The 25,778-nt window shown below is 43.6% G+C and overlaps 2 protein-coding genes across 7 annotated transcripts in view; both read left to right on the top strand.

Moving 5' to 3' along the window:
- Positions 1–18,477, top strand: part of suco (SUN domain containing ossification factor) — a 63,861-nt gene extending 45,384 nt beyond the window's left edge. For 2 of the 4 annotated variants that reach the window (XM_056603907.1, XM_056603910.1), the window contains 18 exons: positions 491–602; positions 1,764–1,891; positions 2,725–2,792; positions 3,012–3,119; positions 3,218–3,323; positions 4,130–4,150; positions 4,479–4,534; positions 5,048–5,139; positions 5,459–5,524; positions 6,395–6,478; positions 8,577–8,664; positions 9,219–10,646; positions 10,886–10,973; positions 12,212–12,316; positions 12,490–12,647; positions 12,828–12,919; positions 13,659–13,714; positions 14,167–18,476. In XM_056603907.1, coding sequence (XP_056459882.1) covers positions 491–602; positions 1,764–1,891; positions 2,725–2,792; positions 3,012–3,119; positions 3,218–3,323; positions 4,130–4,150; positions 4,479–4,534; positions 5,048–5,139; positions 5,459–5,524; positions 6,395–6,478; positions 8,577–8,664; positions 9,219–10,646; positions 10,886–10,973; positions 12,212–12,316; positions 12,490–12,647; positions 12,828–12,919; positions 13,659–13,714; positions 14,167–14,751 — 3,441 coding nt within the window. In that variant the 3' untranslated portion in view covers positions 14,752–18,476. Of the gene's footprint in view, positions 1–490; positions 603–1,763; positions 1,892–2,724; positions 2,793–3,011; positions 3,120–3,217; positions 3,324–4,129; positions 4,151–4,478; positions 4,535–5,047; positions 5,140–5,458; positions 5,525–6,394; positions 6,479–8,576; positions 8,665–9,218; positions 10,647–10,885; positions 10,974–12,211; positions 12,317–12,489; positions 12,648–12,827; positions 12,920–13,658; positions 13,715–14,166 lie in introns of all 4 variants that reach the window. The other 2 variants (XM_056603909.1, XM_056603908.1) reach the window with 2 other exon arrangements.
- Positions 18,478–19,273: 796 nt separating this feature from the next.
- On the top strand, positions 19,274–25,494 carry mysm1 (Myb-like, SWIRM and MPN domains 1). Of its 3 annotated transcripts, none has more exons than XM_056603912.1 (20): positions 19,274–19,586; positions 19,841–19,913; positions 20,026–20,096; positions 20,210–20,284; positions 20,365–20,443; positions 20,564–20,662; positions 20,856–21,384; positions 21,483–21,723; positions 21,859–21,989; positions 22,238–22,341; positions 22,431–22,508; positions 22,680–22,762; positions 22,870–22,924; positions 23,069–23,119; positions 23,490–23,564; positions 23,670–23,858; positions 23,952–24,084; positions 24,302–24,407; positions 24,494–24,551; positions 24,655–25,494. In XM_056603912.1, exons 1-20 carry the CDS (start codon positions 19,453–19,455, stop codon positions 24,991–24,993), a joined length of 2,703 nt encoding a protein of 900 aa, XP_056459887.1. In that variant the 5' UTR covers positions 19,274–19,452; the 3' UTR covers positions 24,994–25,494. The 3 variants fall into 3 exon arrangements, with proteins under 3 accessions (XP_056459887.1, XP_056459886.1, XP_056459888.1); XM_056603911.1 differs by having other exon boundaries at positions 19,275–19,586; positions 21,480–21,723; positions 24,655–25,493; XM_056603913.1 differs by having other exon boundaries at positions 19,275–19,586; positions 21,480–21,723; positions 23,069–23,080; positions 24,655–25,493.
- The last annotated feature ends 284 nt before the right edge of the window (positions 25,495–25,778 follow it).

Genomic DNA, 25,778 nt, shown 5'->3' on the forward strand with positions numbered 1-25,778 from the left:
ATGCTGAATGGCCGTGGCTGTGCTTTTATATGTGTAGATGTATTTGGGTTGGTGGCTTCGTAGACCTTCTCCTGGGACACCCCTAGGTTTATGTAATCCCTCAAAGAATTATTCACAGTGCAATGTATCTCCCTGCACTACCAATGCCAAAGGCTCTTCACACTCATCCTAGGTAGAATCTACTTAGGTTCCGATCCCACTATGTACTACTCTCTTACTCTATTTGGCCAAAACATATTTAATAAGTCGTTTTGTGCCTGTTGATGACAGAGAGGCGAGTTGTTATGCACATAATACGAGAGTCTATTATAATTCATAGCTCACTGAAGCCAGGAGGACTATAAAATGCATCCCATGTAATAGTGAGTGGAACATTTGTTCATGTGCTAACTGAGAATCATCCTGATCTTAGAAGGCTGTGTTCTGCTGCGTCCTCCTGAAACAACTGCTGATTTCAAGGGGGTCATATGCTGCTTGTTGTTGCTTTCAGGCGGGGGATGCCGACATCTCCAAAGAGACGGACTCCTCGGTGCCGAGCAAAGAGGATATCCCAACCTTTGATGAGTGGAAGAAACAAGTCATGGAGGTGGAGAAAGAGAAGAGTAAGAGACACGACGCACGCATGCATGCATGTATGCTAGCACACACACATGCACACATTCATGTGTTTGTGTATTTGATTGTGATGAATATATGAGAAACTGTTTTTGTTGAGAGGAAAATGTATGTTTTGTTATCACAAAGAAACTTTCAGTTAGTCTGGACTCTTATTTGCGCTTGAAAAAGAGTCTATACCTCTCTCTTCAGGCCATGTGTCATACTCACTTGAGCGTGAGTGTATTGGTGTTGCGTAACCTCTTACTCAATGTGCTCTGCTCCTATGTCAGTTTCCACTGGGGCCATGGGCCCTGTCCTACTGGATTCCAGTTTCCATTGTGTTAGCGTGCCCTGTCCTAAAGCATTGAATTAAAAAAAACACATGTATCCTATGTGAGTGGAAGCTCTACGTACATGGACTTGATAGGCTAGGCATTTGTTCAGTGTTACCCACAAAAAATGGTTAAGTGGAGGGGGAAATGCTTTGAGAAAGGGGAAATTAAAGATGTCAGGTCGTACCTTAAAATAGTCTCATCATTGTCAGTCGATTCACATTGTTTACGTAAAAAAATCTTGCGCTCAAATGTATAATCATGTTCATTATATTAACCCAAATTAAGCAGGTTATTTCGACCGCTAACAACACAGGGAAGACTTCCACTTTTGACTCAAATGGTGGCGCTAAGATCACATAGGCAGGTGATAGATCTTGCCCACAGCACATTCTAATAGGCCCCCATCAATTGGGGTAACCCTGGTGTTCACTTCATGCCTTTGATGACACTGGTCAACCAAACATCTAAACAGACGTAGCAAGAAGCTTCAAATGCAATGTTATAGTTCCCCTGACAATTTTGGTAAAACTTTTCCAACACCTTTCATCTATATGAATAGCTTTTTGGGTTGGTTTACAACCCAAGTTAATAATAATCAATTACATTATTCAGGTATGAACTTATTTTGAGTAAGATTGGAGTATACGCATCATTTTCTATTAATTCCTGACCGTTATTATCATGACCATGATCATATGGTTCACATAGATCAAGGAGACGCGTGTGCGCTCTTTGATGTCCTTCTACTCAATGAGCCCCATGACTTGACCCTTTGCATTCAGGAACCCTCTTTGTTCTACTGGCTTTAGTCGCTCTGTTCCTGCCTTTTAGGTCAGTCTCTTCATACCTCAACCAACGGTAGCCCCCACCCTGTGAAAAAGGTCAAGAAGAATTTCAAGAACAACTACGCTTCTGTGGAGTGCGGTGCCAAGATACTGTCTGCTAACATTGAGGCCAAGGTGAAACATCTATTCCAAGAAACCCACTGCTCAAGCTGGGGCTTCAATGTCACCAGTGCGCCGACATTGCTTTCATGCATTTCATTCTACTACAGATAAGGAATTCTCCAATATGCATAACATATTTATTGGAGAATTTGTATTTGAAGGCCAGTTATAAATACATGTAAGCCATGTGGAAGTACAGACACGCACTCAAAGTGAATTGCTCATACAAGGGGTTTTGACCCCTATGACCGGGTGATATTATTCAATGAATATAATGATAATACAACTTTATTTATATAGCACCTTTCAAAAGAAAGTTACAAAGTGCTTAACAATAGGAACAGATAATCCAAGACAATTATTGCAAGATTACAAGATGCACTACATTATATACACTATATTATATAATCAAAAAAAAAAAATAATAAAACAAGATAAAATAATTTGAATAGTAAACGAAATGCCATCAGTTGGGAAAAGCCATAAGATAAAAGGGAGTCTCAAGAACAGATTCATAGAGGATACTGAGTTTGCCCGCTTGAGATCTCCAGGTAGGAAGTTTCCCCAACTTAGGCGCCCAAACAGCAAAGGCCCGGTCACCTTTATTGAGAAGACCAGACTTTGGAACCATTAGACGGGACCTGCTGGAGGATCTCAAGCAGCCTTCAGGCTCATGTGGAGTTAGCAGATCACAGATCACAGGCAGGAGCATAACCATTCAAGGCTTTAAACACAAGCTATAAAATCTTAAAATCTATTAAAAAACGTCTGAATATTGAGTTACAAAATATTATGTATGTTATGTCAACGGTAAGCTCATGATACTATGCTCTTTTTTATTACAGAGCACCTCTGCTATCCTCATGGAGAATATGGACCTGTACATGTTAAATCCATGCAGTAACAAAATATGGTAAAGGCCAAAAAGAAAAAATATTTGGCTGCAACTATGCATCATCTTTTTTTTTCATAATCAAGTCAGTTCGTTTTATTTTATTTGAAGCATGTATTTATACCGTAATGTATCACATTTGGAACTTCCATTAGAAATGTAAGATGCAATGCATATTCTGTGAAGTACTTGATGGATGATTGCGTTCTCCATCCACTAACTCTATCCCCGGGCCTCCAGGTTTGTAATTGAGCTCTGTGAGCCCATCCAAGTGAAGCAGCTCGACATTGCCAACTTTGAGCTTTTCTCGTCCACACCCAGAGACTTCCTGGTCTCAATCAGCGACAGGTACACTCACAACCGGGACACTTGAGCACATGTTGAAGAAACATGTTCTGTTTGTGTACACGAGTGCTTAACTCTTTGACTCCGTTTTCCATGTTCAGGTACCCCACTAACAAATGGGTGAAGTTGGGAACGTTCCACGCACGGGACGAGCGCACCGTTCAGAGCTTCCCATTGGACGAACAGCTCTATGCAAAATATGTGAAGGTGCTGCTCTTGTTCATTTTTGTTAACTGTCTGATCAGTACATTAATGCAATCTGTGTTGTCAGATTTCGATGCAAATAGATGGGATCCGTGCAAACAGGTGGGAACAGGTTTGAAGAGATGAAGGCAACAACGTTCAAAACCACCCACTGAGGTGGCACATGCTATTCTCAATCTAGATTGGCAAGAGATAGCTTGCCGTCTCATGATGGGTTTCAAATTGAGATGCAATCAAAATATAAAAAAGGTTATAGAATCTAGACATTTGTCTCATAAACAGAGCTGTTGAGTTGTTACAATTACGTTGTTACTTCACGGTTGTTAATGACGGTCTGCCTGATGTCTGGGAGCCCTAAACCTAATCCATTTAATGACATTTAGTATCTCTAAAATGGGCCTCAAACCAACACTGACCTTTTCCCTGTTGAATTAAGATAGCCGTGTGATCAGACTGTGAATAACCTCTTGTGTAATGCATTAAGTTATATACAGTAAGCGTTATACAGTAAGATAGGCACTGCAGCCTAACTGTGTAAATCTGATGTCTTTGTGCAACTCTTGTTCTTCCCTTTGTCCTTGTTAATGTCCTTCCCTCTGTTGCCCTCCTTTTAAACCTCGACAACAGCTTATTTGAGTTTGCTGCTTGTAGATGTACTAGCTTAATCCTCCTGCGTTTGTCAGCAGTGCATTGCCTTATGAAATGAAAAAACACTTAATGCTGTGAGCTAAATGCTGACTTTCTTGGAGCATGACATACAAATCTAATGACTTTTGTCTCTTTTTCTTTCTGTCCTCTTCTCGCATCAGATGTTCATCAAGTACATAAAGGTTAGAACCTTTCTCTCTGTCAGGGCTCACAAAGCGCTTTTACTTTGATACGGTGTAATGAGTATTTTGGTGGCGGAGCACAATACTGATCTGTAATGCATGAGGAAGGCATTAAGCCGATGGGACACACACAAGCACTGCCATTGATTTGGGTAACCCTGTGTATTTTGTTACTTTATTGAGTGGGAATACAATTAAATACGTGCCTGTTTGTTTCCATGGGGATGATTGGAGTTAAATAAACCAAACCAATGCTTGTGGGTTACTTGCTTTAATGTGGATGACTTGTTTGTTGACCATGTGTTGCCTGAATATCCCTCCCTTACAGGTGGAACTCCTGTCCCACTTTGGATCTGAACATTTTTGTCCCCTCAGCCTCATTAGGTGAGACGTCTTGAAGAGCTCTTGAACCGGTTTTATCCAGGCTTCCAATATAATCATTTCAGGTCCTCAGAGGGCTACTACACTCTGGGTCAGTTTCCCACAACACAGGTGCAATGGGGTCTGTGAAGCTGGTGGGCCTCAGGACATTTTCAACTGAACTGTTTCATTAATGGAACTATTGTGTAGAGGTTATCATTGAGAAAACTATCACTTTCCACTCTAATTATTTAATTATTTGTTTGTAATACCACCAGGCACATCAATTAAGATCGACATTTAGTGTGGGATCCAAGATTCTTATCAACCAGAGTTGCCTGGCCTAATTATTTTAATGTAAAGGAAACATTGTGAAAAAATCATCAATCGTCATCAATGACTTCAAACCCTTTCTCTGTGTTGATCAACCGCTAACCCTTTTAATTCAGTAAAAGACTTGAACTTCGGTACTTAATGCATTTAATGCATGTATAAATGTGTTAAGTTATGCAAGTTTGTTTGTCTTTGTTTTCATAGGGTATTTGGCACCAGTATGGTTGAAGAATATGAAGAAATAGCAGATTCTCAGTATCCCTCAGAGAGACTTGAGTACCTGGAGGAGGACTATGGTATAACACAAACTATTGACATTATGTCAGTTCCTTTTTATTTATTTACCATATACAATTTTTCCATATTCATTTACAACCAAGTTACTGATATTACAATAAAGATCATTCTTTCGGCAAAGCCTATTGAGAAGGGTTGCATAATATTTATTCTTAGAACACGAAAGTGTTTTGCTGCCAATGCATTCAGAACTGAGTGGTGTGCAAATTAGAATTGATTGAACTAGCCCCAACTTGCTTCACAAAACACAACGTTTGTGTGTTCAAAGTTCTGTCGAAGTCATCATTAACTGTGTTTGTGTGTGTGTGTTCTTCTCAGACTACCCTCCAGGTTTCCAGCCCACTGAGGACAAGGCTGCAAAAAACCTCCTCGGCTCTGCTACCAGTACGTACGTGTGTGTGTGTGTGTGTGTGTGTGTGTGTGTGTGTGTGTGTGTGTGTGTGTGTGTGTGTGTGTGTGTGTGTGTGTGTGTGTGTGTGTGTGTGTGTGTGTGTGTGTGTGTGTGTGTGTGTGTGTGTGTGTGTGTGAATGCAGTATGTGAAATACACTTTCAGAGGTTGATCACGCAGAGCAAGTAAAGCACACTAAACCAACCATTGTTTTCCTCTGGCACTTAGCTTCTTCTTCGCTTTGTGTTTTCGTGGTGTTTTTTGTTAACCACACTGTACGGGCACTCTGAATAGTTCTCACAAAGCACTATGGTATGCTGTTTTCAGAGCGTCCGTGTCTGTTGTGACACTGTTCTGTGTGATTGGTCCCCAACCCAAAACAATCACTGGATTATTTATAAGAATTTGTTTAGTTCATATTCAAATTTCTTCAGATAGACGGTTTGGGAGTCTGCATGTATCGTATGATTTCTTTATTTTTGGTACTCTGGTTGGGGATGTCCGTGTTTGCACGGGCACACACCAGTGCACACACAAGCACACTGTGGCCCTTTTGTCCACTGATTTAGTTTGAAGGGGGATTCTAAGGGAAAGCAGAAGTTGAAACATGCACACACATGCACTCATGTTATTAAACATGTTGAGACCCAACGGAGGGCTTTAGAAACATCATGTGTCCATTGAAGAGTGTTTGAGCCCCTTATAGACAAAAGATTGGAGCAGAGTAGGCAAAGAGCCGGATGGTCGAGTGCTTGTGGCTGAGATCCTTGTGATTAAGCCTCCAGTTGCTGCCTGGCGGATGTTAAAGCCAGGCAGAGACATTGAGCCTGTTAAATAAACTCAAGTCTGCTATCTTCATTTTCAGATGCCATCCTTAATATGGTCAACAACATAGCCGCCAATGTGCTGGGGGCCAAACCAGAGCTTGCCGATGGGACACACCTAGAAGGTAACTGAACCCATCTCCATCTCCTCACTCAAGGCCGCGGGGGGCCCGGGTCAAGGGCCCCGAGGAAGCCTCCGTCTACCAGAAGGCCTGCGCAAATGCACAAAGTTTTGGGGATATTTGTAAAGTTCTAGGTTGTGTGATTCATACCGGCCTGTGGGGCTACATGCTAGGCCAGCTTATGCACGATGGAAGCGGCGATGCCTTTCTATAGCAGGGGAGGTGGTTTGTTCTTCTGCTGTGCTAACCCTCCTTGTTCTTCCTTGTATTAACCATTCCTGATTACGTGTAAGAGCCTGGAGGAGGCTTTCATATTTCCCTATGAAAAATGTATCAGTGCTTTTGAGTAGCCTACCAGCAAAGTGTTTCATACCACCTCAGGTATGTAGCCTGCAGTTGTGTGTGTATAAAGAGGACACATGAATGGTCAAAGGACTGCATTGATATGTTATGGAACATGCACTACTCCAGGCTCACTAGCACATATAATAATACACTCTACAGCTGAGAAACACACTTTTTTGCAGATGGGACTTAGTCATTTTCAACAAACAACTCTCATTAAGGGTCTGCCAATAAGGGCCTACTGTTGACTGCATCTCAATCAGACTCATTGGTTTTGTAAAAGGTTAGATAATTAATAAAGTTTGCATATAATCTTGTGTTCAGTGGATGTACAAGAACATGTGGACTTGAGTGAACTTTAATCATAACAATTGAGATCCTCACCTTATTGCGCCTCATGCAGGAACAAAAGGGGACAATTTTTATCTCATCTGTAGTTATTATTAGATTGCCTTATATAAACACGTTCATCTACTGTTTTTTGATGAAAAGTTTATTTGGTGATGAATTTATTTTTTTATACTATAAAGATGAGGACACAACCTATGTAATGCTTTGCCCTGTTCTCTTTACTGTTAAATGTTGTTGGACAGTCTCTTTCAGTTCTGCCTCCTGATTGGTGGACACTTGGTGGACACCGCCCATTTCTCACACTGACGTCATTCCTCCTTCGAACCACACTTGTTTGAATTAACTCAAACAAATACTGCTTTGACTCGTCCGTCCACCCTCTAATTTCAGTCTCAATCTGCATTGTATACATTAAAGTATGTGTTAAACTGTGTGGGCAGAGTCAACCAGGTGTTTACTTTGCCTGTGGGACTGCGTCAGCACGGTTTGCACAAAACCATGGTTCTCTCTGTTCCCTCTCAGTGGGGCGCAGTCCTACCGTGGGACGCGGGGAGCAATCTACACTCCATTCACAACGCACCCTTTCCATCACTGCATTCAGGGGCGTGTTTAAGATATATAAGCAATTTTTTTGTTCGAGAGTAAGGTACCAACTAATAGGTGTACCCAAGCGCTTAAAAATACACATGCAGTGGCTGAGCAAGGAATACCAGCGCCCTCTTATACACTATTATATCTGCAAGAAGGCCAGGGCCAGTGGGAAACTGGAAGACAAAGTCAGCAAACCTGCTATGCTACTACTGTGTTTATTTGGTTAATACAAATAATTACAAGCCATTATTCTATATGATATAGTTATGATGTAATTCTGTATCATATGGGCTATGTCTGTTCCCATCTAATAGTTGCTAACATTCCTTCAAAGGAGATACTCGTGTGAGATTTTGGTGAACAAATGTGTTCATCAAAATGATTAGCTAACGTGTTTACTATCAGTCCTCCCGCCTCACTCAGGAATAATTTTTGTCACGGTTTTTGTATTAGGGCTGACTTAAGTAAATATAATAATTTATAATATTCAAGCTTTGTGTATACTTTTAACAACAAGATTACCTGGAATGGCAAATCAAGAGAATGCTGCAAACCAAGTCCAGATCTGGTCCCCGCTCCTATAGCTGGAACAAACCTATTTGGAATGCAGTTGCATTATTGTCGATAATAACAGGGATTTAAACAGGAAATGTGTTTTGAAAGTAACTGGTACGTCATGTGATGCATAGTTTGGTGTATATTTTTCCGTTATTGCACACCTTTGCTCTTACAACATACATTTCCTTTCCATCATAAATAATTGTATTTATATTTGAAGGATTCAGAATTTTGATTGTGTGTGTCCGTCTCTCAGACAATGACACGGAAGAGGCGGGCTATGTAAAGGATGAAAGCCCGGAGATCCTGCTCACAGCAACGCCAACGATAAGCGGTTCCGCAACGTGAGTCTCTGTCTGTATGAAGTAGAGATTTGGTTACTACTACTTAATCTATTTTCTGCAGATGGCTGTGACCGCATCAATGACAAACTAAGGATGAGTTCATTCATTGCAAGTCTTAGTCTTATTCATCTCAGATTGAATACTCGGATATAAAGAAAATAAATTTGCATGTGGCCAATATCAGATTCCAGTGTGAACTGGTCACATTCTTAAATGACCGGCACTTGCAGAATATCAATAACAAAGACGTCATAAGCAACAAGCACGGAAGTGAACATGGACACTGTGTGGACATCTTTCCCTGGTGGATGTTCTCTTCATCAACTGATCATTTTTCCTTTTCATTCTCATTGTCATTTCTATGCTTGAATTCCTTTTAGATTGTTCCCCCAAAATAAAATCTGGCCCGAATATGAAAGTTGCCCAAATGAGAATTGAACAGATTCGATTCCATGGGATTTCTGGTGATCATACTGTTAATAATATAATGAGCTAACAATGAGCTAATTTAGCTATCACTGTGAAGGAGGTATTCATTTTATGCTTTTCACTAGATTGGAGACGGCAGAGGTGGAGATGGGACCCACTGCATCCCAGCCGAACTCTGACCTTCCCACTGAGCTTCCCACTCCTACCCCCTCCTCTCCAGAACCCCTGGAGTTCATGCAGATCGTCACCCTGGTGGAGGTGGATGAGGAGGAGGAGCAGGAGGAAAAGCAGTCCACAGTCACCCTGATGGAGAAGGAAGAGGGCGAGGAGGAGGAAGAGGAGGAGCAGGAGCAGGAAGAGAGGATGAGACGGGAAGGAGAGAAGGAGAATATGAAGGAAGAAGAAAGGCGGAGATGGAGGGAGAGTCAAATGTACTGCCCCCTCTCCCATTCCTTCTCCTTCTCTTTTTCCTGCATGGCCTCCTTGCCAGAGCTTCTGCACGGCTGGTGCTCGGCCAGGTTGGCCCGCAGCCTGCAGCGCAACTCCCGCCGCAGGCAGTTAAACGCCCAGCAGGCCCAACAGGCCCGCGAGGAGACACACGCCCCCCCCAAAACAGAAGGTCCTCCCGTGGTGCTGACCCCCGTCGGCGCCTCCCCCTCTCCTGCCTTGACCCAGGAAATCCTACCCCTGACAGAAAGTGTGGTTCCTGAGCCCCATCCTTCGCACCAGACCATCGACCAGGAATCGCCTCCTGCCAATCATGCCATCAGCGCGCACACACATCCTGAAACACACATACCCGTGCCCTCACCTGCCCCAGGGCCCCAGATAGTGTTGGAGCCCAGCCGGACTGCCACCATCCCCCCCCACAGCTTCTCCCAGGCCACATTGAGCAGGCCCAACCAGGAGGAGGGTGGCGACGATGTTCCCGCCCTGGAGTTTACCCCCCTTCCTAGCCTCTACCAGGTGTTGGTGATGGAGACCCAGGTAGCCAGTAGTGTCACCTTCACCCCCACCCCAAGCCTCACCCTGCAGCCCACCGCCTCCGAGACGGCTGCTCAACAAGACTACTCCATTCTCCCTGTCCAGGACCAGTCCGTACAGCCTCTCCTCTCCGCCTCCCATCCAATAGACACCATCCCACCTCCAACGGAGCTGCCCCCCGCCCAGCCCATAGACGCCCACACGGACCCGGCAAGGCAAGGTCCGGACGGCGGGGAGCTTCTGAAGCCCGAATCCCACTACGCCTCTGGGGAGAAGGTGGACCCTTCCACGGCCCAGGCAACAGAGCACCAGCGGGGGGAGGAATCGGTGGACGAGCTCCTCCTCAGCTCCAACGGGAACATCCAGCGGTCAGCCACGGAATACTACGCAGAGCTGCACGGGGACTACGGGGCCGGGAGTGGGAACGGGAACGGGGCTATGCTGAACGGGGCCACGGTGCACGGTTCCAGCCAGAAGGAGAGTGTCTTCATGAGGCTCAACAACAGGATCAAGGCCCTGGAGATGAACATGAGCCTGTCCAGCAGATACCTTGAGGAGCTCAGCCAGAGGTGAGGAGGAGCCCCACACAGACCATAGGACAACTAGATCATTCGATTATTGACTTGCACTTAGACAGAACAAAGATGATAAACATCAAACAAAATATACGCAATTATTCCAAAACGAAAATGTTGAGATCAAGTAATGGAAGCTTTGGAGATGGCACTGTTTATATGATATGCTTCTACAATAATATGTTAACGTCAAATCAGGGTCCGTGGGATATTTAATAGTCTTGTCTGTCCAGGTACCGGAAACAGATGGAAGAGATGCAGAGAGCCTTTAACAAAACCATCATAAAGCTGGAAAACACCTCTCGTATCGCTGAGGAGCAGGTCAGCGACAACCTACATCACAGTGGGCATCATAGTTGGCATCACAGTCGTACACAGTATTCATTGTAGTAGTCGAAAATTCGAAAATAGAAACACATTGTCAAAAAAACGCAAGAGCATTAAATGTTGTATGCGTGTTTCACAATACTACAAATTAGCTGCTCCGTAGTGTATAAGGCACACCTTATTATGCATATTTGCCCACTACACAAATACTAGCATGTTCCGCCCAATGCTGTTGTGAACCGTAACCAAATGGTTTTAATGATGCAATATTCCTTGTGGCCGTGCAGTGTTGCCGGTCAACTGATGGTTGAGTGAGCATTTATGAATAATTGGAGCTGATGCCGATTCAAGCTTGTGTAAAACTCTGAACTCTTTGACGGATTTTGAAAGCAAGGCATCTTTTATTTTGCAACCATTTTAGATGCAGAGGAAGTTTTGTTCATGGACTGAGAACACATTTTGGAAAACTGTCTTCCTTGTTTTTTAGTCTGTTATGAAATGATGCCAATGTTATTTCAATTTGAGGTTATCTTATACTTAGGTAATCTTAGGTAAATGAGCATATGGGCTTTACATCGTGACGGAACTTCATGTTTTCTCATTCTAATCACTGAAAACGTGATTAGAAAAGTCTATTTTTTAGACTTTGTGTTTGCAAAATCTACCCATAAGCCAACCCATAAAATAAGACAGCAATCGTTATGGCTCATAAAATCGGGTTGCAAGCTGTGGCTTTATTTTGTAGTAAGGGTCGGCTTAGCTCAGGAGGTAGAGCAGTTGTCTTGTAACCGAAAGGTTGCTAGTTCGATCCCCAGCTCCTCCTATCTGTTTGTTGATGTGTCCCTGAGCAAGACACATAACCCTAACTGCTCCTGACGAGCTGGCTGTCGCCTTGCATGGTTGACTCTGCCGTCGGTGTGTCAATGTGTTAATTAACTGATGTAAGTCGCTTTGGATAAAAGCGTCTGTTAAATGCCCTAAATGTAGTAGAAGTAGTCAATGGACTAGCGGCTCTGCTCACTATCACAGGTAGCACTATGTTTTCCATATTCGTATGTATGAATGAGAAGTAATTGGTAGTTACTGAAGTTAATGTGAGCAAGATCGTATTTCGAATTCTAAACCCTCACACAAACAATAAGATGCAAACCTGTTGAATGCACTGTGAATGCTGATTGCAATCTGGTTTTAAACTCTTTTTTTAAAAAACTTTTCTATGTTGTGCTCTTTAGGACCAGAAGCAGACGGACTCCATCCAGGTTCTGCAGAACCAGCTGGAGAACGTCACCAAGCTGATGCTCAACCTCACGTCTACGGTCAGCCAGCTCCAGAGAGAGGTAGGCCCACCATACACCACTGCTTCTGATGCTGCTCAAAGATTTAAGGGCCAAGAGGCATCAATAGCCATCCGTTGCAACTAGCGATCCGCTAGTTGATGACCTCTGAGTTAAGAGGCTATTTGCCGGATATGTCAAGAGGCTTTTGTGTTTGATTTTTTTCTCTCTTGCAGGTGTCGGACCGCCAGTGCTACCTGGTAGTGTCCTTGGTCCTCTGTCTCTCCCTGGGCCTGCTGCTCTGTCTGCAGTGCTGCCGTAATTCCCCTGCCCACACAAACCAAATCAATTCCCCTGTTCTGCCCAAGAGCAACCACTACCCCAGCCCCAAGAGGTCAGCTCCAATTTACATTTAGTCATTGGGCAGACAAATTCAAACGTTTACTTAAAGTACATGTACGTGCATTCACACGTTCACACACTTTCACAAGCATGCACCAAAAGCCTATGATTTAATTCAACTATACATTAAGCATTAGTAATTTTGTTTCTGTCCTCCCTGTGTTTGTGTTAGATGTTTTTCGTCATATGATGATATGAGTCTTATGCGAAGAGTGACCTGTCCTCTTGTTCGCTCCAAGTCCTTTCAGCTGTCGTCTACAGATGGTAGGAACTCCTCTTCCACATGCACACGCATACACATACACACATACACTTCTAAGATGTAATTTGAGTCACACACTTCCCACGCATATCACATGAGATTCTAGTTTCTTGTGTCCTCTTCACTTGCCCTGTTACTAGTATTAGTTAACATCTCCCTCCATCTACATTCTCTTGACTACCCTCTCTGTCTTTCCTTGTGATGGCCGTGTCCACCTATCTGATCCCCTACGGAAGACAGTGTGGAGTGTGAAATGGGAGCCACACTTTTCCCAAAGGGAGCGGCCGGCACATTTCCTGATTTAATAAAGCCTTTCACAGAACCTGAAACTCCATATCCCTTTCCCTCTCCTCAGAGCCCCCTCCACTTTGTGTCTGTGACTGTGTGGGTCTTGCTTTGAGAGAGTCATTGCCAGCTTGTGTCAATGTGCAGAAGTATAATAATAGATGCAATGCTTTGGGCTGGCTCATGGTCGATATTTGCAAGTAGTAATGATAGGCTGAAAAGAACGACACACGTCGCAGAAGCGACTTCTGCCGTTTTAGTTTGAACATCAACAAAACCTTATTTTTATGGAATTATATGCATTTCTAAGCGTTCCGTTCATCTTTTGTGTATGTTATACATCTCTACGTATCTTCAAACCAAGCCACTACTTGCAAGGTCATTTCATGCTTGTTACATGTATGTGTTCCTGTTTGCCATTCCATCATTAACCGAGGCCCTCTCTCCCCTGTTCAGTAGGTCCAGATGACTTGTACATTGTAGAACCTCTAAGGTTTTCTCCAGAGAAAAAGGTACAGTGTTCACCCTAAACCGCTACTGTGGGGCCTTTGGCGGCCATGTTGAGTGTTTGTCTTGGTGTCAGTCGGGAGTAGAGACAAATTAGTCAGTAGGTTTCACTTGGTCTCCCTCCTTCCTGTCTCTCTGCACCTTGGCCAGTATCCTTGTTATTATTCTTGTAACCTTAAACCCAGGAGCAGTGCCATGACGTCACGAAAAAGGATAGTGACCTGTTTTTGCGAAAGACAGTGTTCATGTTCACGTCAGAAACTTTCCACTTTCTGAACATAATAGTGTTGTCGTTATTGTCCATTGTGCTCTCCCCCCAGCATCACCACCCAAAGTAGGACTGTCAATAATATCAGTAATAACTACTAGTGCTTGGCTTGACTGTGGATTGATTTGGCCTTGATGATTCACAATCTTGAGTCATTAGTTTTATCCATAATATATATTTCCCCCATAGAAAAAGCGGTGTAAGACGAAGCCATCGGAGAAGGTTGAGGCGCTGATGATGCCATGCCCCTCGAGCCCCATGGCGAATGGTGGTCCCAAATGCAACGGCTTCCATCGCTGCCTGTCTGCCCCTCCTCCTCCTCTTCCTGCCCTCCTGCCCCCACCTCCTCCTCAGTCACCCCCTAATCCCCTCCCTCAGTACGCCCGTGTCCCCGTGGAGGATTTGACGTTGACGCTCGCTTTCAGGCCATCGTCTGTGGAGACTGGCGGCGGCGGAAGCAGCAGCAGCAGCTCTAGCTCCTCCACCCACTCGGAAGAGTCTTACACCAGCCGCCTCCCCCCGCCCTCCCTCAGCTTCTCCTCCTTGTCGCCGGGTATGTACATCGAGGCCCTGCCCTTCCCGCTGCACCGGGACCCCACAGCCAAGCCCCGCCAGGTGAAGCGCTCGGTGAAGCAGCGAAAGTCGCGGCAGTCTGAGCTGCAGTTCCCCTCCGTGCCAGAGGGGGTGGTCGGCTCTCTACCCAGCCTGCAAAAATTGATCAAGGGAAACAAGGATATCAGCGTGGGGTCAGTGTCACTGGGCATGTCTGAATAACATTTGGAGAGACACACGCACATCAGAGTGATCATGGTTTTGTGAGTCCCCTGAGCCACACATGGCACTGCTAGCTGACTACCGGTTTCCAGGATAAGCCTGGCGCCTTGTCGTCTCTGTAAAAAGTCTACAGCAGCCATGTGCGTTGAGGAACTAGACTGTCTGGTATTAACTGAGCATCATACACTCCGTAAGCTACTTTAAACACACACAAACACACACCCCTGTCAGAGACCTCTGAGGTGGTCACGTGCCTTTTTATAAGTTCGAGAGCTTTTAGTGGTGGAAACATGAAATTGAGAGTTTGTCTTTTGTCTTTCCGTACCAGGTTATATTTTGTTAAGTTTTCTTTTTTGGGGAGGCATTAACCGAGACACTTAACATTTTGGTGTGGGGGCATGAAACATGAATAGTCCAACCCATTGAAATGTGAGTGAGCTGTCCCCAATAAGGATAGCACATTGTTTTTTTATTGTTCTTTCCTCCTGCCTTTGACAGCCCAACGCTGGATCAAACGAATTGCATCGTTGGGGAAATGAGAACAGATGCTCCGTCTGATGAAATGTGATTCATCAGTGGAACCCAGCAGAACTGTTCCCAGTCCCTCCGTCTTTCACTTCCATTTTTTCTTTTATATAATATATCTTTCCAGTCTTTTTTCATATGGGACCAGTTTTGACCATTCACAATCATCAGGCCCTATCCCTTTCTATATTTACTTTTCTGTCTTTCTTATTTATTATCTTTCTTGTCAACTCCAAGCCCAACTTTTCGTAGCTGAATGACGAAATGTGCTCAGTGTGTGGATGATCAGTGATGCGGTTGCGTTATTTTGTCCAGGTTAATGTTTAACTTGCGTTTAGCTCAGGCTATAAAATCAACTGAAGCAGTCTCAGAAACCTAACCACTCTACCATAAAAAACTTCTTTCATGCCTTTTGGGGCTGGGCCCCAATTCAATACTTTCCCAATTTTCATACATGCTTACATAAATGGCAACGGCCTAATGAGATATTTACTGTAATGGTTGACGTGGTACGTATAGCTGGTGAGGCAGGTCCAACTGGGTAAAGCATAGAGGGGGAATCTCTTTGTAAATGTGACACGCAGCCGAGTCGCGCCACATATCGACACAAGGATCGGTTTGTTTGAATGGAAGCAGGCATCCAAATGGGGTGAGGACACATACAGAGACCACATGAGCTATGACCTCGTGTTCTGAGGTTTACACACTTTTCTTTCAGACAAGCGCTCCTGGTACACGGTGAAGGACGCCGATGGACTTGTATTTAACTATTTATTTATTTAAATGCCTTATCTTCACAGAATCTTCCACACAATGTAGTCAACCCTGCCTCAGTGTCTTGGGAGACTGGGGGGCGGGGTGGGGGACTGGACACACACAGGTTTCCTGGGAAAAATGCAATATTACACTCAACAGTACTAGTGCTCACTAATGGGCAATAAGCAAAGCACCTTTTTTTTAAGTAGATGTATTAATATATTGTATCTTTCTGGGAAATGGCTCAATGGTCTTTGAGCTCTGAATCCACAGTACTCCCTGAGGGAAACTCCCTAGTTTCCCTTAACCAGTTATCTACCAATGTCACATGCCCTGAACAGGTTTACATAAAGGACATAATTCTAGCTTTATTTATTGTCTGGCTCCTCACAGAAGCTTGTGGGTATGGGTGAGACTGCTCCTCTTGATTGTGTCATGGGCGCTTTGGAAGTAACTGTGGGCAAATCCACTGAAATTTAAGATGCTTTTGTGTGTCTTGCTCTCGCTTTCATTCTCGGTTTCTTACCACCTATGCTGAAGCACAGGCGGACCCCCTGGTAATCCTTGAGACGTGAAACCGCTCCAACATTATAAAGAATCTATAACTCCACAGATTGACTGAGGAATCACTGAATGGGCATTCCCTACAATGTTTCTATGAATGAGAAATAAGCACCTATTTGTGTTTTCTGAATGGCTACCGATCTCGTTGGGCCTGGAGTTTTGACTATGAGATGTAGGCTGCAGGGCTCATCTTCCCCACCTCTTTTAAATTGACCTCTGAAGATTGTTGTCCTGCATCCACCTCTCTGCTCCATCCCACATGTCTTTCACTACACTTATTTTTTGCTCTTTTGATTAAACCAAGTTCCTGTAGAGGGATTGAAAATTTGATCCTGGCTAATTGTTCCATACACGTATGCATCTACTACATTATTGCTTGCTTTACTTTTTAGCTGTCTTCTCTCCCTCATCTTCTTCACTCATGTAGTGTATGTGTCTGCCCTCCCCTAATAAACATGCCCTTGGTTTTGGAAGAATTAGGATACGAATCATGTTAACGTTTTTACCTAAGGGATCTAATTGAGAATTGGGTATGGATCGGAACACAATGTTTAAATGGGACTATTTCAGATCCACATACCCAGCAGGTTATGGTTTTTATTTTAATTTCTCTTTGTTGGGATTGTGTAATCACTTTTGATTGACTGATAGTATTGACCTGTATGCATGTGAGAGTGTCTCGCTGTTGCTCTCCTGTTTGCCCATGTCTGTGAGTCATGAGAGAGAGTCATTGTGTTGATTTTGTTGATCCCATTAAACGCTGAATATAGAGCGATGGATCCCGGTAATCCAAGGATTTCTGTGTGCACTTTGTATAACTCCTTATGCCTTTTTTTGTTTTAATGTCACCATTTTATTTTTCTATTCAACCTCATATTGTCAAATGTGATGATCTTTTAAAGCTGCAGTTTTTTTTTCTTGTTACCCCTCACCCTCTCTCTCTCTCTCTCTCTCTATCTGTGAAGATTTGCACAGTAGGAGTGAGAGTAACTACAACAAACTGTAGTGCCATTAGAAACTGTGAATTTTCTTAAATAAAAACGTTTTTGTTGTCTTTGACTTGCACTGCTTTCAGTGTTTCGACATGTAAGACTGCTGGGAAGGTACAATGGTAAACAAATACAACCTTGGATCAAATACATATTTGGAAACAAAGTTAACCCAGTTAACATCATACCTGTTACCAGGAAGACGTGCATAATTTATCATTGAGCTGTCTGTTAATAACTGAATTTAGCCGAGGCGGAGACACAATATGATCTGTACAATTTGATACATTTTTCAACATGATGGGGGAATTTCAACATCCCTGCCATGGGTCTGATACACCATGCTTTAGGCCAAATATTTAATTAATTCTGAGTAAAGGGTTTAAAAGTTTAAACCTTATTGGTCCGGTCATCAAATTTATACGAGTAACTCTAAAGCATAAAGGCTGGGCTGCACCAACATGGATTAAATTAATCCTGGTTTAGGGTTAGTAAATCTAGGTTTAAACTGGTTTATAGGCCTAATTAATCAGATGCGTTGCACATCTTAGTTTTAACTCTGGATTAGTTAACCTAGTTTAAACAAGGATTTAAAATAGGATTAGTTTGTGTTCAGTGTCTGCCATGATAGATTCCGGCGAAATGTGAACAAATTACACAATATAATCCACAAATGTATTGGTCTTTCTATTTTTCTAGCCTACATCGTGAAAAAACAACGGGAGAGGGCTCGTGAATATATTTACAAGCTCACTTTTTCATAAGGTTAAGTTATTTTACCTTAACTGTTACAGTTGACACTACAACACTTTCGGAATTGATGGACTTTGGGGTTATTATTGAGGATAAGAGAACTGACAGTGTACGCTGGACAAGGAGGAGACAGGTCATGTTAGCGGAGCGCAGACGAGGGGACAAGACGCCTGCTGGAAAAACTTAAAGGCAAAGGCAAAAAAGGATACGGCAGAAGAGAGGAGGGGGATGTTTAAAACTGGCGGAGGGGGGGGACCACCACCAATGATTACGGACCCTCTATCAAAGAAAATCATTGATATGATCCCGCAGCAGATTTCCCCCCTCCCTAACCAATAAGACGATGACGGCGCAGTTGAGAGGAATACAGCGAGAGAAACTGAAAGTAAGTAACGTTAACTAGCAACCATAGCTAGTTACCTACATTTTATAATCGTTTTATAATACTATTAATAAAGTTAGCAGGTTACAATAATGTGTCACCCCTCTGTCCGACGCCATTAATCGCAGCAATGAAATAGTCCATATAACGTTAAAAAAAAAAAACGTTAAAATAGTAACGTTTGTCTCTTTTGTCTCAGCTGTGGGTATCCTTCCATTAATTTGTTTAATGTCTTCGGTGTTTTTGTTTGTTTAGCTGAGACTTGCATTGTGCTGGACCTGATAGAGCCAGTGGAGACGGATGATGGAAACCTGAAAGCAGAAGCAGCATCACCAGTGAATGCCCCTGCTGAAAAGCGCTCTAAGCTTGGCTGTCACCCGGAACTTCTTAGATTGGAGACAGAAAGATGCATGAATGTATTATAGCTAAACTATGACGCTGTTTAGCTATAACATATAGCTTTAGCTTTATGTGCTTAACATGTAGCTCACCAATTAACATCAATAGACTAGTGTATTGAAATATTATAAAATTAAACTTCTCCCAGGCATAATGTAGCCTATAATAAGCACTATGTAGAAAAATATAAACGATAATCGGAAAGTCAATGTTTGGACAGATGTGTTCAAGTGCGGCTCATGTTGGTGCCGAGTATCTTGTGTAGACTAAAAATAAGTAAATGGCGCCATCTTCTGGCGGAATTGTATGTTTATTCATTACTGAATATTATTCATGTCCACTGGGTGGCAGTGCTTGGATCACTGTGTTCTACATCTCTCAACGTCCTGTTTACGTTCTGATCGATCAAACATGGCGGACGAGGTGGACGTTGACATCGAAGGAGATGAGTTTGATGCCAGTGTTTGGTAAGTTTGAGTTGAATTTATTTGTGAAATCCATATGGACGTAGTAGCTTCGTCCTTCGTCCTTTCATGCCACTTCCCACGGCGGTCGTGTCTAGCGTTATTTAATATTATCTTGTTTTTCAGTCTAGCTGCCATCCCCAGATGCTGGATAGCTTAGAATGTGAACATGTTTAGTCTCTGGCCTCCGCTTCCCTGCTTTACCACAAGATTGGTGTCGCAAAATACATCTATGTTTGCTTGTCTCTAAATCTCAGTGACCTGGGTGAAAACCGGCTTCTCCAGGACCAGTTTGTGCAGTCTGCATGGAAGACCAAAACTGGGATATCGGTATGTTATGGTTAATTATCACATACTTTTGTGATAGAATCAAATACTGTGGTGTGGAATTGTGTACCATTTTGCCTGGCTCTCTTTACATCTTTAATTTTCTCTCCTTAAGCCGTGGAAGCTTGACAGTTCCATCAGTGTGGAGAATCGAGAACTGATCGAGAACATGCTGTTGGAGGAACAGTATCCTCCTGCTGAATTCACAATTTATAAAATCATGTTACCGTTAGATTTCCGACATTTTAGAGAAAGTTTAATCACTTATTAATCACTTAAGTCCTAAACCATACTATTAGATATTATCTTACTGGCCAAGGGATTCCGCAGAATGCATGGCCGACTGTCTCCAGCTCAAAACCTAAAGCTAAGCAGTAAGTGTTTATTGATTTAATTCCAGACAGTATGCTGTCTGTGTGTTTTGGCTACCTATCCTGTTTCTTACACTGTGCAGGTCTCCATCTAAGCCCTCAGGCACAGGTGCATCGTCACGCTGGTCCCAACAAGAGAAGAGGTTTTTTGAAGAAGGATTGGTACGGAGCCCATGTTTTTAATCGAATCGTGTATGCCATTTTCATGTAAAAAAAAATAGCTGTGCGGCTGTGTAGTATATGCATTGACTGTGAAATTGCAATATTTAATTACTTTTTTAGACTCAATTTGGTCGAAGGTGGACAAAGATTGCAAAATTGGTGGGCAGTCGCACCGTTCTTCAGGTCAAGAGCTACGCCAGACAATACTTTAAGCAAAAGGTTTGTATGCATGTTATTACTATGTAGTACAATCTTAAACCATAGACAATTTCAATTTGAGGCTGAGGCGTCTTTTTCTTTTTTTACAAATATTCACAAGCACCATATTGTTAATTCAGTAGATTAACCAGGAGTTGATTTAAAAAAAAAAAAAAAGTTTGAAGAATATTCGTATTTTCTTAAATTTCTGCAGGGTAAAACCGATTTGGAAGCCATGGTGCCCCTTATAGTCCATGAGGCGAAAATACATCTCCCACAGCCCAGCTCCAGCTCTATACTACCATCCGCTCTGGTCAACGCTGTTCGTATCGAGAAGCTCTCAGATGATGAGGACGAAGAGGTGGACATTACCGATGATCTGAGTGACGAAGGAATCTCACCCAAAAAGCCCCAAGTGGAGGACAAGCTAGAGTCCTACGTGGCAGCACACGATGTAGAGGCAGAGATGGATAGCCAGACCGACAGATTTAGCCGACAAGAGAGAAGCCTAAAGAAGAGCGAAGGGGGAAAGGCTGAGAACCACAGTGAAAGAGCCTTAAAGGAAGATGGTTCTAGTCATGTGGATTCAGCGCCCGCCCACTGGTCAGAGGGGGCCCGGCTGAAAGAGGATGGGGAAGATGTCTCCATCTCTCTGAATAAACCCCAGTTGGGCGAAGGAAGGTCCTGGTCTGAGAGCTCAGAGGGAAGGTCTGGACCCGAGGGAGCCTACAGTGAGACAGCAGGTCAACTCATCAGTGCCACGAATATTAACAGGCAAAACATTCTTCACAGCTACTGAGCAGTTATCTAATATCGATTATATATTCTTTTACTTTAGAAGGCAGTGACAACGGGGTTGGCAAGAGTCCAACTGATGGAGCAGATGAATACCAGGAGGAGGAGGAGGAGGAGGAGAGGGAGGAGGAGGATGAGGAGCTGAATGCCCCAGAACAGGAGATTCATCTGGACGTGGAGAGCATCACCGATGACGAGAAACAAGCTATCCCCGAGTTCTTTGAGGGACGTCCATCCAAGACGCCGGATAGATACCTGAAGATAAGAAACTACATCCTGGATCAGTGGTACGTTATTCATTCTCTGCCCAGCCGGAATTATCCATTATTGAAAGGATAAGGCTGGTGTGAAGCTATATTGTCTTATTGCTAACATACTCAGAATGTCTTCTTTATTGCCTGACCATGTGGCTTCATCATTAGGATGAAGAGCAAGCCAAAGTACCTAAACAAGACTTCTGTAAGGCCAGGCCTCAAAAACTGCGGGGACGTCAACTGCATCGGCCGTGTGCATACATACCTGGAACTGATCGGAGCCATTAACTTCAACTGTGGTAAATGAAAAACACTATGAAAAAACGCAGCAATGGATAATAATGCAGCCCATCTCCCATTTGAAGGGAGTCAGAGGTTTGGTAGACATTTTTCTCAGGTATATCCAGCTTAGGTATTAGGTTGATCGTTAGGTCAGTTGTTGCTGCAAGGGTGTATCGTTGTTTGTATTTGTTTTGGTGACCAGAAGCTGATATTGCTATGTTTTTTGAAGTCTACTTCTATGTCCCTACTCCTCTCTCTTGAGTAGAGCAGGCTGTGTATAACCGGCCCCGGGTGATAGATCGTTCAAGGCATAAGGAGGGTAAGGATGCCTCGGAGGCCTACCAGCTGGCCCAGAGACTACAGAGCATGGTGGGTAGCACCTCAAACCGCATTCAGGCTCCACCCCTACAGTTAACCCTATGTCCTGTGCTGATGGGATGATGTTTTGGTTTTCACAGCGGACCCGTAAGCGGCGTGTGCGGGACCTATTAGGGAACTGGTGTGACTCGAGGGACTTGGAGGGGCAGACATATGAGGTATACCTGCATGTCCGTCAGCATGGTATTCAAATAAATTATACCACAGTAAGAATCACAGCTTGTTATCTTGGTACGACACTAAAGCTGTCATTGGTCCCCCTGAGAAGATCCACCCTTGACGGTTTGCGAATAGATCAAGTAGGTTACTCCTCCCATTTCCTATGTTAGCATCTGAGTGCTGGGGAGCTGGCCCTTCGCAGGGAGGAGATGAAGAGACAGCCCAAACCCTGCAAGATTGCCCGACATAAAGAGTAAGACTACAAGCCAAACTGTTCCTGTTGCTAACAAACCACAGGCAGTGGGAGCCCAAGGCCATCACTGATATGGTCATTGTTTGGACCCTTCCTTTTTCTTCTAGATCCTTCGATCCGTTCCAGTTGATTATGTGCAAGTCTTTCGGGGAAGATGTTAAGGTGAGCTGCAACTTCTCAGGTGCTCCCCAGTGAATCAAAATCCGCCAGGATGTCAATATGTTTTACAATTTAAGGAACAATTTAATGTGAAACTGCGTAGCATTTGTTCTGAAACTATGACATTCGCTGTGATCTAACCAACAGGAGCCGTTCCGGGTAATGGTGTGCTCAGAGGCTCTCCTCATCATGGACATGGTAGCCTGTTCTTCTGTTTGCTTTTTACCAAACATTTCGACAATAAAGACATAGAAGGATGTGTGCTAAGTCTGGCTACTAGTGCAAAAACAGAACTCACGTCTATACATGAACACCGGTCAGAGGAACCGAGACCAACCTAGAACTAGGACTGTTAAACACACTGAGCTTTACTTACGATAACGAGCTGTGTGGGTTTAATTAAGGTAACGAGCTGTGTGTTTTTAATTAAGGTAACGAGCTGTGTTGTACAATCATGATGTTGGTCCGTACTGAATAGTATGTTCGCGTTTAACTTCTTTCTCTGGCTTGTGCAATGGGAAAGCAGGTTGTTTTATGAACTAATAAACTCCATCGTCTCTTCCCTCAGCATGCCCATGTGTCCAGGGGAGAGGTCATTGGACTACTGGGAGGAACTTTCAATCAAAAAGACAAAGTCCTTAAGGTAACAATGGTGTTCTGACATTAAAACAAAATTTCACGTTAATGTTTTATATATTTTTTATTATACATTGAGTGATTGTTCATTATACGTATGAATCTATTCTAGATCAGTGTGGCCGAGCCATGCAACAGCGTGAGCACAGGCATGCAGTGTGAGATGGACCCGCTGTCCCAGACGCATGCGTGTGAGGCGCTGTCAATGCTAGGGTACAGTGTGGTGGGCTGGTACCACTCGCACCCAACCTTTCACCCCAACCCCTCGCTACGGGACATCCACACACAGGACCAGTTCCAGGTAAACAGGATTTAAGATCTTCTGTATACAAATGTTAGCAAGAGATTTCTGAAATTAATAAATTAGGGCTGTTGGATGATTTGTGTGTTGCAGAGCTACTTTTCCCGAGGTGGTGCTCCATTCATAGGTATGATCGTGAGCCCCTACAACCCTTCCAACGCTTCGCCACATTCACAGACCACCTGCCTTCTAGTGAAAGAGCACCAGGAATCATCCGGCTGTCAGAGTATGTCTCTCTCACAAACACGCACACACACATACACAGCCCCACATCAAAAGAAGATACAATTGTCTGCAGAAAATCTCCCAACAACCTCATCTAGTTGTGTGTGTGTGTGTGTGTGTGTGTGTGTGTGTGTGTGTGTGTGTGTGTGTGTGTGTGTGTGTGTGTGTGTGTGTGTGTGTGTGTGTGTGTGTGTGTGTGTGTGTGTGTGTGTGTCCAGAGCTGCCCTACAGATTTGACTTCCTGCCATCCCAGGACATTCCAGACTGGGAGCAGCTAATGAAAAGATCTCAGTGGATCATAAGAAAATATTCCCAAGCTCATGGGTGAGTGACCCATGATAGTTTGGTGCTCGGTGAGCAATTCTGGTGAGTTTGTTATGAAGGAGATAATCTGTTTTTCCTCTGGTCAGAATTGTGCATATGGACAGGTTCTTCCGGAGGGATTCCCACCTCACCTGTCTAGAAAAGGTCAGTCTTGCGTAACTCATCCTGCAGGGTTGTAGCTTGACAAACGTTTTGTTGTTGATGCATCGAATTATTTAACCCAAACTAACTCCCTTAATGTGCCTAGATGCTGTCGTCCCTGGCCAGATACCTGGAGCCCCTGCCCGACGACGAGGGAGACCCCTTCCTCACCCAGATCCAGGCTCTCTTCCAGTCTGACTTCATCCCCAAGCAGGTGGATGAGCACCAGGAGGAGGAAGATGGCAAAAACTTTGACTCCCCTTGCGATCACGATCAGCCAAACAGCACAGAGCATCCAGGAAGGGGCTTGGAGTCTATTGGCTCAGGCAGTGGTGCAGAATGGGAAGTGGAGTCCCCACCGCAGACTGCAAACTCAGGGACTGAAAGTAGTCCTGTGTTACATCTTGGCTCAGTGTTATTAACTGGTCATGATTATTTACTGTGATATGTCTGAGAGGTTAAATCCTTTTAGATTTAACCTCAATAGAAGGTGAGAGATTTGTTATGGAGCCTGGTTTAACGTAGTTGATTGTAAAGTGCTTTTATTTCTTTGACAATCTTAGTCGAATTGATACGCTGATATAATGGACCATTGAGCAATGTGAAACTAAAGGTTTAGGCAGTATGCATGTAATTTGTCTATGTATTTTTAGAGAAAGGTAATATAGTTAGACCTCTTTGTATAAAAATTAATGTATTTGCTATTCATGGTTTTATTTGTTGTGTATATTACTTATTTAGATAAATAACAATACATCTGAAAAAAATAGGGGCAAGAAACTATGATAGGCTAGTCAAGTTGTGTTAGGTGATGCTTGTCAACCCTTATAAGGTGTTCGGGTCTGTGGGACCCGTTTTTCAGTTTTTTTATAAAAGTGATACAAATAATTATTTTTTTGAACTAAGATTCATTGGCTTTGGCTCATTTTCTGTGAGGAACATAAATCCGAAAACATTTTCAATGACCCCCTGTATACCCCCCCTTCACATTTATATTACACACAGCGTGTTCGGGTCCAGTGGACCCGGAGCTAGTTTAAGTGTGGAAATCATAGGTTCTGTGCACCCTCATTTTCCCTTCTTCCTCACAGTGTGTGTGTGTGTGTGTGTGTGTGTGTGTGTGTGTGTGTGTGTGTGTGTGTGTGTGTGTGTGTGTGTGTGTGTGTGTGTGTGTGTGTGTGTGTGTGTGTGTGTGTGTGTGTGTGTGTGTGTGAGCAGAGAGTAAAGCAG

Source organism: Gadus chalcogrammus, chromosome 12, assembly GCF_026213295.1.
Source record: "Gadus chalcogrammus isolate NIFS_2021 chromosome 12, NIFS_Gcha_1.0, whole genome shotgun sequence".
In the NCBI taxonomy this organism is placed as follows: domain Eukaryota; kingdom Metazoa; phylum Chordata; class Actinopteri; order Gadiformes; family Gadidae; genus Gadus; species Gadus chalcogrammus.

Bases quoted from the DNA above. Each gene is read 5' to 3' on its own strand.
- mysm1 (XM_056603911.1), top strand. From the start codon at position 19,453: ATGTCCACTGGGTGGCAGTGCTTGGATCACTGTGTTCTACATCTCTCA. The intron at 22,509-22,679 runs GTATACCTGCAT...TTCCTATGTTAG, and splicing joins TGGAGGGGCAGACATATGAG to CATCTGAGTGCTGGGGAGCT. The intron at 24,085-24,301 runs GTATGTCTCTCT...GTGTGTGTCCAG, and splicing joins GGAATCATCCGGCTGTCAGA to AGCTGCCCTACAGATTTGAC.